Raw genomic sequence first — 15338 nt, forward strand, 5'->3', positions numbered from 1 at the left:
CCGGGGATCACTTCTATGTCTCTGCTGGACAGTGGCACAGGAAAATAACTTTCTTGGTTGGTGTAAGCTATGGAACCTTGCTGGCTAGGCTTATGTAGGCCCTTGGGCCGATAGCCTAATACCTACCTATGAACCTATGAACAAGCACACTACCCTGGATTGGATATTAGTCAGTAAGAGCCCCCAGTCATATATAGCAAGCTGCTTATCAGATAGCTTCAGTGATCACTCCCCAACATTCCTACTCACAAAAACACCTATACCAAGGTAAACCTGTCATCTACCGTCAAATACGTAAAAAACTAAACTTTAACCCACTCACATTCATCTCATCCCTCAAAGAATGTAACTGGCATCCTCTAAAGTACCTCAGTCTTGATGACACAGTTGAATGTTTTAATACTACCTTCCTGAGCATCCTTAATTACCACGCCCCCATAAAACTTTCCAGAACCAAAGCACAACCCTCCCCATGGCTACAGAAAACCACTAAGTCAGAAATGAAAAACAGGGATAAAGCCTGAGAGCACTGGCATAAAACCAAAAACCCCTCAACTAGACAGAAATTCCTAGAACTATGCAATAGAGTCAAAAAGCTAATAAAACAGGACAAATTCCAATACCACCAGTCTGCCCTAGACTCCTCCCAACACAACCCCAAACAATTCTGGTCCTCCATAAACTCCATCCTCCTCCCAGGCAAAGTCAGTACCCCTCCTCCTAACATCCCTCACTCCTCCAAAAATAATGCTACCTCATTCAACACACACTTCACACAAACCATACTATCACTAGCTAGACAACACAACCCCCCCTCCACCCCTCACCTTCAACTAATAATCTCCCCTCTGTCTACTCTTTTTCTCCTGTTCCTACCTCCAACATAAAATAACTCTTAACTAAACTTAAGCCCACCAAATTAGCAGCAGACAACCTCCCAAGTGAATACCTACAAATCGCAACTGATGCTCTAGCCTAGCCAGTATCCATCTTGATTAACTGATCTCTACCAGAAAGTTACGTTCCCACGCTATGGAAAATATCACATATAATTGTCTTCCAAAAAGGCAGCCCCTCCACAGAACTAACCAATTACCGCCCCATAGCTATTCTCTCTCCACTCTCCAAAATACTAGAGAGATGAGTCAGGTCTCAGACTACCTCCTTACTAACAACCTCCTTTCCAATACTCAGCATGGTTTCTGACCAAACCATAGCACCACTACTGCCTTACTCTCCTTTACTAACACTATCCTTCAGCATAAAAATAATGGCTATCTCTCTTCTGCTACTTTCCTAGACCTATCTAAAGCATTTGACATGGTCCCACACAAACCACTCATCTCTGTCCTCAATAACCTATCCTTCTCTCAATCAGTCACCAACTAGTTTCAGTTGCCTGTCTGACTGCCAACAATCCCTTGTATGGCAGAATGACATATCTCCCCAACTACATGTCTCTATAGGGATTCCCCAAGGATCCATCCTTGGACCACTACTGTTCTTTATTTTCACCAATAATCTAGCCTCTGCCACCAAACATGGCACACTCATACAATACGCAGATGACTCAACAATCATCTGCTCAGCCCAGTCCCTACCCAAACTGCAAAAAGTCACACAGGAAGCCTTTTTCTGTGTTGAAACTTGGTTATCCGATGGCCAATTAATACTCAACCCAAACAAAACCAAACCACTCATCTTCCAACCCACCAAACATACTCAAAACAACTCTCACTTTAACATCACAGCATAAGACAACATCACTATACACCCAACAGAACGCACCGAATTGCTAGGAGTGGAAATAGACAATAAACTAAAATTTGACATTCACATATCCATGGCCATAAAAAAGTCCACAAAAAATTAGGAGCATTATACAGAAATATGCAACTTCTCACCAAAGCAGCAAAGATTTCAGTAGCAAATTCCCACCTTATCTCCAACCTATTTTAGGCCTCTCCAATATATACCAACCTAAGGCAATGCGATCTAAACAAGCTAGAGACCTGCTACAACAAAATCGCCAAATTCACCACAGGGGTATCCTACCATACTCACCACCATCTCTCACTTGCTGAACTGGGCTGGCTTGAACTCCCTCACCTCCTTCAATGGTATCAACTCACACTCACCCACAAAGTAGTAAACAATCCACAAAAATTCCCATCCCTCCAGAATCTACTCCAACCCTATCACACCACCAGACCAGTATGATCCAGCAACAAAAACCACTTACAGGTCACTAAAGCCAATAACTCTGCTGGAGAAGCACTATTCTCTTGCGCCATAGCCAAATTATGGAACTCCCTCCCACCCACAATTACCTCTGTACCATCATGCTCCCACTTCAAAACTTTACTAAAAGCGCACCTAAAAATATGCTGGCTATGCCCTTGCAACTCCCCCTCTAATATCACCCATCCCATCCACCAACTACCTTTCTTTCCACCCCACTAACTACCTTGATTATAGCAAGCTTGGATGCTCATAAGCCTAACTACTTATTATACAGCAGGAACTTCTTATTGTAACAATTGTTAATGTCTGTTATGTACTTCGCAGATGATAAAGATTCTAGTTGTCTACTGATGTACTATGCTCTTCATCTGTAACTATGTTTGCAATTGTTAATTGCTATGTTGATCAAATTGTTAATTGCTATGTAAATCCAATGTAACTACTGTCTGTATATTTTAACTGTGGAGCTTTTCTCCCTGGGGCCTCCACTGAAAATGGACCTACATCCAGTAGGACACTCCGGTCAACAAATGTAAATAAATAAATAAATAAATAAATAAATAAAAAATATGTAAGTAGTGGGTTGAAAAATAAATACAAGTAAATATTTTGCTGAAAGTGTTAAGGCAGCTGGAATGTATCTGACAAAATCAAAATTAAATTGACAAGGGTAATTTTATTATAGAGCAATGGAAGAAGATTTTAGAAGTTAGGATAACAATAGGCGTGTGGAAAATTTTTGAGATGTGATTTTAAAAAAAGTTGTATACATGCTTATATATTAGGTAAAATATAATATTATGAGGATTTTTTTATTTTCAATGAAGTTAGAAAGGATTTGTTTGAGACAACTTTTTTCATTTGTGTGGGGATCAAGGTTAAATCCTAGTAAATGGAGTAGAATTTACTGTAAATATGATGTAAGGTTTGGAATAAAAAAGGGTTGCTTTTTCAAACTCATTGTATTTATATTGGGTTATGTGCAAGATTAATAATGTACAGAAAGATAATGTTAATAAAATCGTGCAAGAAAAATACAAAAAATAAATGGAAAATTCAGATGAAAAAATGTGTCAAAAAATGAAATGATTAAAAGATGAAAATTAGTATGGGATTAAAATATAAAAATAGAAATGAGTGGTACAAAAATGTTTGTGTCTTTCGGCTTTTCCCAGTTAGGGTTCACCACAGCGGAACTCCAGTCTGCTAATGATTAGCAGTAGAGTTTTACGTGCTGGCTTGTTGGGCCTAACGCACAACCTTCAACGAAGGAATGCCCATTCACGCATGTCGCCACACAGAAGACGCTCTAACTGAGAATGGGCAACGTCTAACTGTGAGGTGACAACGCTACCGCAGCACCACCATCGCAGTCAAATGAGTGGTACAAAAATATAATGGAAAAAGATATTAATATGTGAATATCTGGAAAATAAAGATGAGATAAATCAGAAAACTATTAAGGGAAGGCAGGATATATATAAAAATTAATTTGAAATAAACAGTTTTGGATGGAGACTTGTGTTAGACAATTTGCCAGTTAAAGCAGCTATGAAATATAAAGAACTGAACGGTAGGGCATGTCACATTTGTAATGAGAAACAGATATAATATAGTGTTGAAGGGTTAATGAAGTATGGAATTTGTGTGAAAGTACATTTGGATGTGGGGCATTTTCAAAAACTGATATGACAGATAATGATTCTAAAGATTTATTCAGCAAGTTTTGGTTTAAATATCAGAATATGTAGAAGAATATTATTCAAGAGATTTTAAAGGTAGACAGTCTTTCTCTTCTCACTGGACTGTTTTGTAGATTTCCACTATGAGACACCCCAGATACATTCCCACAAAGTTCTCCAACCATCTCATTTGTCTGTTCTCAACTTGGTGGAGCAGTGCTTCTGCTGTGAGACCTTTCAGATTTTTGAGCTCCTCACCCTGTCACAGGGCAAAAAGTGTAGCTGTCATGGGAAGGAAACTTGTTTTTTTAACTTATTATGCTTATTAATCACAGTTGAGGATACTAGCATAGACTGTTGTTAAACTACAAGCTTCATCTTATAATTCATTTCTTGCTTCAGCACCACAGTTTGGTACAGTGTCTGACATTTTGCTACTGTTGCAATAATCTTACATCTCCTGAACCCTCTAGTTTGACTTGTGAACAAGACTATAATGCAAGTAATAAGCCTGTAATAAAGACATCCATCTATATATGGTTAATCTGAATATTTCCACATAACCTTTCTGTTTCTTTAGACAGCATGATAATTGATACCATTCATCAGATGTATCCCAAAATTATTTCTCTGTCATGAAAGTACATTTTTCTGCAATAACTTTTTACTGTTAAAAGGGCAATCTTATGTTTAGTCATGCTCACAAAGAATAGTTGTGTAAAATCTTGCCATAACCATCAATGCCCTTCTCTTCTATGTTGCAGTATTCCACCCATCAACCCAGTGTCCAGCCTGTATACAAAATGTTACAGCCACTATCAGTACATGGGACATTGCACGTAGGCTCTGACAATATCAGCCATAAAAGGGATGTCTGCACGTGCCATCCTTAGAACAAGTTAGCCTCATGAGGAACAAAAAGCCTAGGCAAATATGAAGTCATCCTAGGAAGTACAAATTGTAAGGGGGGAAGGTGAGAGGGACAGAATACTGTAACACACAAGAGAAGGACATCTGTGTCCTTCTGACGGAGAAGAGAAGGACATCTATGGTTATGGTAAGATTTTACATAACTATTCTATGTCCTTCTATTCAATGTTGCAGTATTCTTTACATATGGGAGACTGCCAAAGCTCAGATGGAACTCAAGTAGGTGGAGGAAGTAGCGGAAGAAAGTGATGAAGCATTTTCCAGAAATCCATGCAGAATAGCTTGAGTAAATTATGCCCTGGACCTAGAGATAGTATCCAACTAATAAAGTTTACTAAAAGCATGGACAGAAGACCAGGTAGCAGCCTTCAAAATGGAAATGGCATCTAGGCCTTTAAAAAAAGCCCCTGAAAAAGCAACAGACCTGGTGGAATGGGCTCTGACAGAAAATGGTAGAGATTTCCAATGAAAATCATAACAAAACACAATAGCCTTAGAAATCCACAATGAAATAGTTTGTTTGCAAACAGATAAACCCGGAGTTCTGGGATGAAAAGACACAAAAACATTTATTTGACTTCCTTATAGATTTTGCTTTGTCCAAATAAAATCTGAGTTGTCTATGTACATCTAAAGTATGTAAAATCCTTTTACTTGAGAATTGAGGAGAAGGGGAAAAGGTAGGCAATTGAATGGACAGATTAAGAGACAACTCATTCACCACTTTAGGCATGAAAGAAGGATTAGTTCTCAAAGATACTCTATCCTTGTGGAAGACCAAGAATGGAGGAGATGCCATCAAGTCCTGACTCTCATAGACCTTCCTAGCAGACGTAAAGGCTACCAGAAGCACTGTTTTCAACTTTAGAGGAGCAGAGGCAGCGGCCTCAAAGTGAGCCAAGGTGAGCTTCTCTAAGACATAATTCAGATCTCTAGATGGAGGCACAGGTTTTCTGGTAGGACTGATGTGTAGGATGCCTTTGAGAAAAATTTTAACTTCCAGCCTGGAAGCTAATGGAGGCATTAATGGCAAACAAGCAGAAAGAGCGGAACAGTGGACTTTCACTGAGGATTATGAAGGGCCACTTTTAAACAATTCACACAAGTAAGAAAGTACTACTGGAATGTCCACAGAGGGTTAATCTAGTTTTCTTTCATGGCACAAGATAGACAATGTTTTCCATTTAAAAATGTAAGATCTCCTAGTATTGGGTTTCTTGGCCTCTGGCAAAACCCTAAGCACATGCTGAAAGAAAAGGTGCCTGAAAGAGATCAGAAGGTGATCACCCACAAAGTCAGCTGTAGTGTTGACAATTGTGGAAGAATCAAGGATCACTTGTCCTGTGTGAGTAGGTCCAACTGATGAGGCAACTTGTGGTGATGGCCCTTAGCTAACTGCAGAAGAAGAGGGAACCAGTGCTGTCTTGGCCAAAAGGAAGTCACCAGTAAGAGTTTTGGTTTGTTCTGCTGAACTTTCAGCAGGACTTTTGAATGAGAGGGAAGGGGGAATGCATAAAGAAATATCCCCTTCCATGTGAAAGAGAGGGCATCTCGCTTTCAAGCCAGAGGGTGAGGGACCCTGATATAAAAGAGAGGAAGTTGTCTGTTTTGAGGGGAGTCAAAGAGGTCCAGATGTGGAGTACCCTACTGGTGAACTAGATCCATTAACAAATCCCTGTGAAAAAACTCACGGGATTGTGTCATTTATCTGCTTGATGTGTCCATCACTGAGTTCTGAGATGAGGGTAGGTACACAGCTTGCAGGGTTACCTTGTACTGGATAGCCAATTATCAAGCCTTGAGGGCTAACTGGCAAAGAATGTAGGATTTGGTCCTCCCTTGACTTGTTTATGTACCAGAGGACAGTGGTATTGTCTGTAAAATCTTCAGAGGACATGGTAAGAAAAGAGGATGGAAGGTTTGCAAGGCCAGAATCAGAGCCCTCAGCTCTCATATGTTGATGTGCTCACTCTGCTGAAAAGGGGACCAAAGATTCTGAATCTACATCTGAGACATCTGTGAAAAGCTGCTGTTGAAGGATGGGGTAAAAGAAGAGGAAGACGTGGATTCTGTGAGAGTTGCCAAATACACAAATGGTGCTGTTTTCAGGCAGGGGAGAAGAGGGACCAAGGCGTCTAAAGGATGAGCATGCTGAGACAATGTTGTCTTTAGAAACCACTGAAATTTCCTAATGTGCTGCTTTGCAAAAGGCAGCATGGGAATCATGGAAGCCACGAATCCAAGAAGTCTTATAAATTCCCTGGCTGAGATAGAAGGAAGAGGCAGAAGATTCTTCATAAAGGTTGTAAGAGAGAGAACCTTGTCTGTAGGGAGCAAAACCATCATCAGATCTGTCCTGAATCTTCATCCTAAGAAAATGAGATCTTGAGATTGAGTCAGACTGGATTTTTTTAAATTGATTGTAAACCATAGGCACTGAAGAAAAAGAATGGCTTGCACCAGGCTTTGTTTCAATTAATCTGGATTGTTGGCTAGAAAAACAAGGCAGTCTAAATAGGGATAAACTTGAACCCCTTGGACCTTCAGGAAGGCAATGGCTGGAGCAAAGCATTTTGTGAAAACCCTTGGGGCAGTGGAAAGACCAAAAGGCAAGACAGAAAACTGAAAGTGCAAAGACCCCACTGAGAAACATAATTTCCTGTACTGAGGGTGAATGGAATACGCAGTTAAGCATCTTTGAGATCCAGAGAAGCCATGAAGGAATGAGGAGAGATCAGAGGAAATGGAGTTTGCAATGACAACATCTGAAAAGAAGTCACTTCCAGGAAAGTGTTTAGGTCAGAGAGCTCTATAATTGGTCTCCAAGGGCCATCCTTTCTTGTAACTAGAAACATTCTGGAGCAAAACCCCTTTCTTCTTTTTTTCTAGAGGTACAGTCTGAATTGTGCCTTGAGAAAGTAGTTGAGTTAAAAGCTGAGGGAACAGATGAAGTTGACATGAAGGGGGATAAGGAATCCCCAGGAAAGGAGGAAGAGTCTTCCAAGTCATAAAGTACCCTTTCTGGATGAGAGAAAGAACCCAGGAGTCCTGAGTGATCTCCACCCAGGCTGGAATGAAAAGAGAAAGGCAAAGAGAGGTGTATGACTTGGAAGAAGGGATTGGTTGTCACAGAGAGCTGGATCTGGCCTGAAAGGGCTGCTGAGATGGAGGAACAGCAGCAGTAGATTTTGATTGAGAAGGTCTTCTAGAAAATGTCTTAGACCTAGTACCAGAAGAAGATGCAGAGGAAGACCGAGCAGGTCTCCTGACAAAGGATGTCTTCGCTGGAAAATTCCCATGGAATTTGGGAACTGGTGAGACAAGCAAATGCTTCAAATCTTGGAGTTCCTTGCCTTTTTCCTGTAGAGATTTTAAAAATTCTGAGGCAACTGAACCAAAAAGGGCAGACTTATATAAAGGAGCATCAGGTAACTTGGCTTTTATGTCATCAAGAAATGATTGAAACCTCAACCAACAATGCCTTCTAAGAACAGATGCAAAAGCCTCAGCTCTGGAAGATGCCTCCACAGCATCATAGCTATACTTAATTGAATGTCTAGCTACTTGAGAAAAAGCAGACAAAAGTGAGAGAGCCTGAGATATATCCAGGTCTCTTGGGAGCAGGAGCCTGGGAGTCAGTGGTTTTGGAAGAGGATGTAAAAGAAGAACTGAAAAAACTGCAGAGGATGCAGGGACCACCATTTGAAACATATTATAATAACACTTTTGCTCTTCAGAAATCTGGGAACAATCCCATTTGAAAAATTCCTACATCTTATTAATAGTTTCCCAAAAGAAAGTTCTTCCATTGGGGAATCTCCCTCATTCGACTCCTCCTCGGGAGAAGCATATTCCAAAGGAGAAGTAATCGGGGTGGAATATGCCAGGAAGTCTTCATCAGAAGAGGAATCCTCAGATTCAGAGGAAAGGACGTGAAACTCAGTAGCCTGCATAGAGGAAAAAGCCTGAGGCCCAGAAGCCTGAACTGGAGAAGAAGTGAAGGCAGGACTAGGGAGAGAAGAGGAAGGCCTCAAAGCCAACAAGGTCTTAATAAGACCTTGTGAGAAAGCATCCTAATCTGACTGACGAGTGGAAGGGACATTCAGATGTTTGTTTTTTTGCTTCTTTTTAACATGTTTTTCCAAGACAGGAGACAAGGGATAAGACCTGGATTTAGGCCTAATGTCCAGTTGATCCCTAGGCAGATCAGCAGGAATGTCACCAGAGTCCTCCAGCAAAACAAGCCACTGTTCCGCCATATCACCCAAATCTGCATTGTCTTGGATGTGCTAGGATCTGTACCCTTGGTGGCTTCCCCAGAGGTACCCTCTGAAGAAGCGAACCCAACCTCAGAATGCACCACCAGGTCTCCACAGACCTTAAAGGGAATGTCAGAAGTAGAAGGCAGAGCCAAAGAGGATTCAGGCTTTCGCTTGCTCACCTTCCTCTTCAAACTAAGCTAAGGATCTAGTGTCTCTACCTTTTTCAAACAAGGCCTTCAAATTGTAATCTTTTTCTGTATATTCAAATTCTCTTTCCAGTAGGTGATCCTCACTGGTCATCCTACTGGCTCTAATGAACTGTCCTTTTGGTATGTTATTTTTAACAAATTTTGAGTGTAAACTCGAGGAATGTAAATAACTATTCCTGAATGTTTCTTTCCTAAATATTCTGCTTGTAAATTTCTTATTCAAGTCATCCCATTCAAGACTAACATCCAAATAATTTACACATCCACCTGTACAACCTTTAAAAAATTTTAAAAAATCATTAAAATCATTCCGTATGAAATATAATATTTTGTATTACAAAAGGTTCATAGCCAATTTAGTTTTTATTATAGAAGGAAATGTCGCTACGGTTGAATTGTTTGTTAGTGAATTAAATAAAGCATCTGATTTTTTTAAATTTGTTAAAGGATGACCAGTGAGGATCACCTACTGGAAAGAGAATTTGAATTCATCATAAATATTTTCCTTCATAGAGGGTATGAAGAAAGTTTTTGGAGAGATGAAGCTAAGAAAGTATGGGAGAAGAGGGATAATTGTTATCCACCTATTTTAGTTAAGACAAGGACCTCTGAGTTCCAAATGACCAACAAAAAAGATCTTGGATTAGCACAATTAAGTTTTGATATGCAAATGACAGTAGACAGCATTAATATTCGTAATATCTTAGAGAAAAATTGGAAAATTGTCCAAGCAAATCAAGAACTAACAAAAGCCATAGGAGACAAACTTAGGTTTGTATACAGAAAATATTACAATCTGAAGGCCTTGTTTGAAAAAGATAGAAATACTAGATCCTTGGTAATCATTTTAATAGTAAACTGAATGGTATGTACAAATATCAGGATTGCAACATGTGCAGATACATTTCAGAAGGACCATATGTAGAGTTTCCACATCTCCCCTACTCCACTGGGATGCCAGGTGTATTTAATTGTAAGACACAAGGAGTAGTTTATGTGGCTATATGCAATAAATGCCAAAATTTTTATGTTGGCATGACCACCAGACACCTTAACACCAGAATTAGGGAACATGTATATAGTATAAAAAAGTGTGATAACAAAAATACTTTATATAAGCATAGTCAAGACTTTTGTGGCTTCAGCAAGTTTTCATTTACAGTTTTAGAAAAAGGCAGAACAGATTTGGGAAGGGGTGATTTTAAACATTTTTTTAAAATAGAGAGAAACTAAATGGCAAATCCGCTTAAGGGCAGACCAGAAACCTGGGTTAAATGATGCAATAAATATTAAATGTTTTTTAAAGTATCATAGAATATATGTTAAAAAGAAGGGGGATTTAGAGTAGTAAACTTTTAGTGGATATTTTGTTACACTCTCCCCTTTTTTACAAACACATTTCTTTTAAATGGTATGTGTTTTTGTAACAATGTATTTACTTTTTAAGTATATATGTGATTCAACAGATGTATTCACAAATTAGTTCAAGTGAATTTTATATGATTGATTAATGAGGCAAATTGTTTAATTGACTGTGATATATAAGCAGAAACTTCTTAGTTTGTTTTATTTCTGATGAAGTCTTTGATGAAAGCAACAATTAAAGGATTTATACGCTAAAAGCTATGATTTATTCCTTGTTCCTGGACTATGGTTTACCCTTTTTAATCTGTAAATCACTGTCACTTAATATTGTCATTTTCAACAGGAATGTTTGCCAGGCTTTAGAGTGAAGCCAAGCAATTTCTTATTCTTACAAGATATTTTTTGTTTAACAGTACTAAAAGACAATTTTGTTGAAACAAAGCGCCCTTACTATGTGTTAATAAATGTATGTTCATTTATTTTTCAAGATCCAGTTTCTTCAGAATTGCTTGATGGAAATAAAAGAACTACACCATATTCCCAGACATTGCATTTTATACCTGTGACTTCTTAAAACTTCTGCTAATTTGAAAAGCTAGCTTAACTCTGCACTTTTATTTTTCTTTTATAATATGCATGATCTAATTTTTTGCCTTTCAGCTACAGTGTCATAGGCAATACAATGGGTAACACAAGTGTAAAGCATTATATTGTTACATGCAGAACTGCATAAAACACAGGCATAATCATCTACCTTCAGTAAGGTCCAGCATCAATTTCTGGTTGGCCACGAGGCTTACAGCGCTGTTCAGATCAAGGCTTTTTGATTCACCTGTCTGTAATATACACACAGAAGACAAACAGAAGACAATATATTAAATCCTGACTAATGATCACATGCTAGTGTATTGCAAACAGCTACCACCATGATAAAAAGGATTTGGAGAGAGCAAAACAGTAGCAGTGCTCATTGTCATGGTTTATTTGTTATTATTTCAAAAGGTTTAGAAATTAAGACTCCAGCTAAATTTAATATAACAGCACTGCTGACAAACAATAACCCTATAGCAGCTGTAAACCTTCCTGCATGCAGCATGTACCCTTCTGTGAGCATTTAAAACCACAAAGACTATGAACTTAGTTGCTTCATGCTAATTATTTACAGTGTTTTCTTCCTTCAAAAATGATAGGTGTCAGTTCTCTGACTCAGACTGCATTAATCTAGGGTAACACTATTCAAAAATTACTACTTATCTGAATCTCTAGCAACTGTACAAACCAGACAGACTTTACTGTTAGCCCTCCATGAACTAGACATCCTTTACTGTCTGTGCTTCAAGAACTACAATAATCAGACATGCCTTTCTGCCTCTGATCCACAGTCATAGACTCTTTAATATCTCCTGTCCTGAAACTACTGCACCTAGACACTCTTCACTGTGTGTGCTCCTTGGGCTGCAGTGAACCAGCATACCCCCACAGTGTGTGTTCTAGCAACTGTTGTAACAAACCATTCCTTATTGCTTGTGCTCCAAGAACTGCAATGATTTGACATTCCTTAGTGTATGTGCTCTAGGGACTGCAGTAGCAAGATGTTATTCATTGCCTTTGCTCCATGGATTTCAATAACTGCACATTCTTTACTGCCCAAGCTCCATGGATTACTATACTCTTCTCACTGTCTGCTCTCCATGGTCTAATATTACACTCTTCTCACTGTCTGCTGTCCATGGACTTCACTAACTACACATTCCTTAATGCCCACACTCCATGGATTTTAGGAATGGCACACTTCTCATTGTCTGCTCTCCATGGTCTTCATTAACTACACATCCCTTACTGCCCACACTCCAGGGATTTTAGAAACTGCACACTTCACACTGCCTGCTCTCACATAGACTTCATTAACTACATATTTTTTATTCCTCATGCTCCATGGATTTTAGGAACTCACGTTTTGTAAGGTGAAGTCACAGCTGCTAACATATACTTACAATTCTGAGTATTGCTGTCTTGGGTTTCACATTGTATTTCTCAAAAGAGGGTTGAAGTGCCTCCCGCAATGTTTTGCTGGGTTTTGCTGTGATTTTAACAGTTTTCTTGATGTGGGTAATTGCCACCCTAGGAAATAAAAAAGCAAAATGATAAATAGCTTTTAAGCTTACACAACCTTTCTAGATTCACTTTGTGATTCACTATGTCTTAGCGTACTACTGAAAAATGTCAGAAAAATTTATTAGCCAAGCACTGTCAATACTATGCATTACTGTGCTGAATTTATAACAGTGTTCCAGGTATAGCACTCAGATATCCTAATACTAATCAGTTAGCAAAATACTGTATGCTGTATCCCAGTATCTACTATATGCACAATGTGTGAGCAACAGTTCAGTAATTAATAAGCCACCTGGAAAGATGTAGTGACATGGTTTATTAGGAGAAAACATGCATGGGTTTTTAATCCTTCTAGAAGCAGGAGAAAAGGCACCAGATTCCAGGAGAGTGGATAACATCCATCACTTGAGTTTATGCTCATGCATTCTTATAATCTTCTCCTTACTGAAATATTAGCAATCAAAATGTCAAATGCCAACAAGTTGAAAGAAAAGACTGAAAATGTAGGAGAAGAACAACTCTCAAAAATTGCTCTTCTCCTTTAAACTTCTTTTTGCACAGGGCAAGTCCCCCGACTTCCCTAGATGCCAGCACCCCTTAACCTTATATACAACAACTCCAAGATCACCATATCTCAGAGAAAAAGGAATATTCCAAGAAATAGCATCTTGGACATAGCATATGTAAGTCCGATCTTTCGACCATTCAATCATCCTATTTCTGGACTCGATCTAGCAGGTCCCAACGTTTCAAATGGTTACCTTATAATCACTATACAGCAGGCAGAAACAAGTGCCTAACCTTTGTCAATGGAATGGAAAGCCTATAGTTACTGGAGAGAATCAGGTTGACATAACCACAGGTTTAGGTTCCTATCTATCAGTAAGATCTATGGTTCACTCTTTCAGCATTGGTTAGAACTTTGTGTGTATGTATGTGCACCTATGACTGTGTGCGGTAATTAAATCTGTGAAGCACCTCAGCCAGGAGAAAGCTATCTCATCCATAAAGAACATGAAGCAGAAATGTAAAATGCTCTAAGCACAGATACAATTCAATGGTCTGAAAAGTATTGACAACGTGCCTTACAACTGGTCAGCAAATAGTATAGAAATGAATGTGTCCATTTACCCCACCCCACTTGAGACATTTTTTTATAAAATGAAATGATAACATCCTAAGACTACAGATATATATATATATATATATATATATATATATATATATATATATATATATATATATATATATATGTATGATAACTGTCCTTATTAGTGTTCTCATATGCTTCATCACACTCTCACAGTGTATCCCTTCATAGATTTTTCTGACCTAAACTTTCAGTCAATTTGAATTAGCTAAAAACACTTCCTTTCCTGCTGAAATGCATGTCAGAGTCTATGAGGAATCACTTGCCTTATACAAGACTTCTGCTTCCATCTAATCAAAATTATCCAATGGTCACATTTATGTTTATAATGTTTTCGTTTTTGGTGTGGGATGAGTTAATTTTTTTTTTAGAAATTCACTGATAAATTGGTTAGTTGGCACTCTGTGCAATGAAAGGATTTTAACTTACATACCCAGAACAAGCAAACATAGGAGGCCTAAAGATGAATGCAAATACCTCTGAAAGTATAATAATTGGAACATTTTTTTTATGCTTACAAATTAGCTGCCATAATCCTTTGTGTAGGGAAAAAGTGAATGAATATAATGCTTATAAAAGGTACAATGTATAATCAATCGGTTGTTGTTACTCAAACTGCTAGAATGTCTTGCCATGTTATAAATGTGACAGAAAATATCTTGAAGGCAATACTGCAACACAAACATTCAAAGCCAGTGAGATTTATATACAGATCAGAAAGATTTTTATAAGTCAAAATCCTGATGATGGGTCTTTCCTTGCTATGCCTAACAAATCAATAATCTTCTTACTGTTTAATATTCAAAACCAGTGCAATATTTATTTTTTGTCACGATCTGTCATAATGTGGTGATGCAATCTCTGCATTTTGCTAATTCTGCTTTCCTTGAGGAAATATCTTCTCTGTCTTTTTTCTTTTATAAAGCAGTTTGCTGCATTTATATACTTCCATCCTGCCTTAATGTAAAATGCATTAAATATACATTGTGCTGGGCAGCAAAACTGAGCATTTTATTAACTATATTGAATAATCCACAGGATCTGCTGCAATAGCTCTCAATTTTTCTTTTTATTTAGATCTCATGCCTATAATCCAGGTTCCTATTACCTGACTGAACATTTAGGTTAGCGAATACCTAAACGTCGATCTGGTAATAGTGAAAGTAGAAAACTAGAATGGCCGATTTAACACAGGGAAAGAATTCTCTTGGCTGTTATGCAGATTTTGCCCCTTTCCCCACTGTAGAGCGATCTCGGCGTTGGTATATTTAGTTAGGGGGGTGGGAGCACAGCCCCCCACATCAGGTGATGTGGTGGGTGAAGCCCCCCACTTCATTTTGGTTTCATTTTTTTTTTTTTTTTTGTGGCCGAGGGAATTCAT

The 15338-nt window shown here is 38.4% G+C and overlaps 1 protein-coding gene across 4 annotated transcripts in view; it reads right to left on the reverse strand.

Moving 5' to 3' along the window:
- Window positions 1–15338, reverse strand: part of RGS14 (regulator of G protein signaling 14) — an 854621-nt gene that overhangs the window by 63394 nt on the left and 775889 nt on the right. For all 4 annotated transcript variants that reach the window (XM_044069441.1, XM_044069439.1, XM_044069442.1 and 1 more), the window contains 2 exons: window positions 12687–12813; window positions 11447–11528 (listed from right to left, as the gene is read on the reverse strand). In XM_044069441.1, coding sequence (XP_043925376.1) covers window positions 11447–11528; window positions 12687–12813 — 209 coding nt within the window. The remainder of the gene's footprint in view (window positions 1–11446; window positions 11529–12686; window positions 12814–15338) is intronic.

Source organism: Protopterus annectens, chromosome 4.part0 (assembly GCF_019279795.1).
Source record: "Protopterus annectens isolate FY-2018-M chromosome 4.part0, PAN1.0, whole genome shotgun sequence".
Lineage (NCBI taxonomy): Eukaryota > Metazoa > Chordata > Ceratodontiformes > Protopteridae > Protopterus > Protopterus annectens.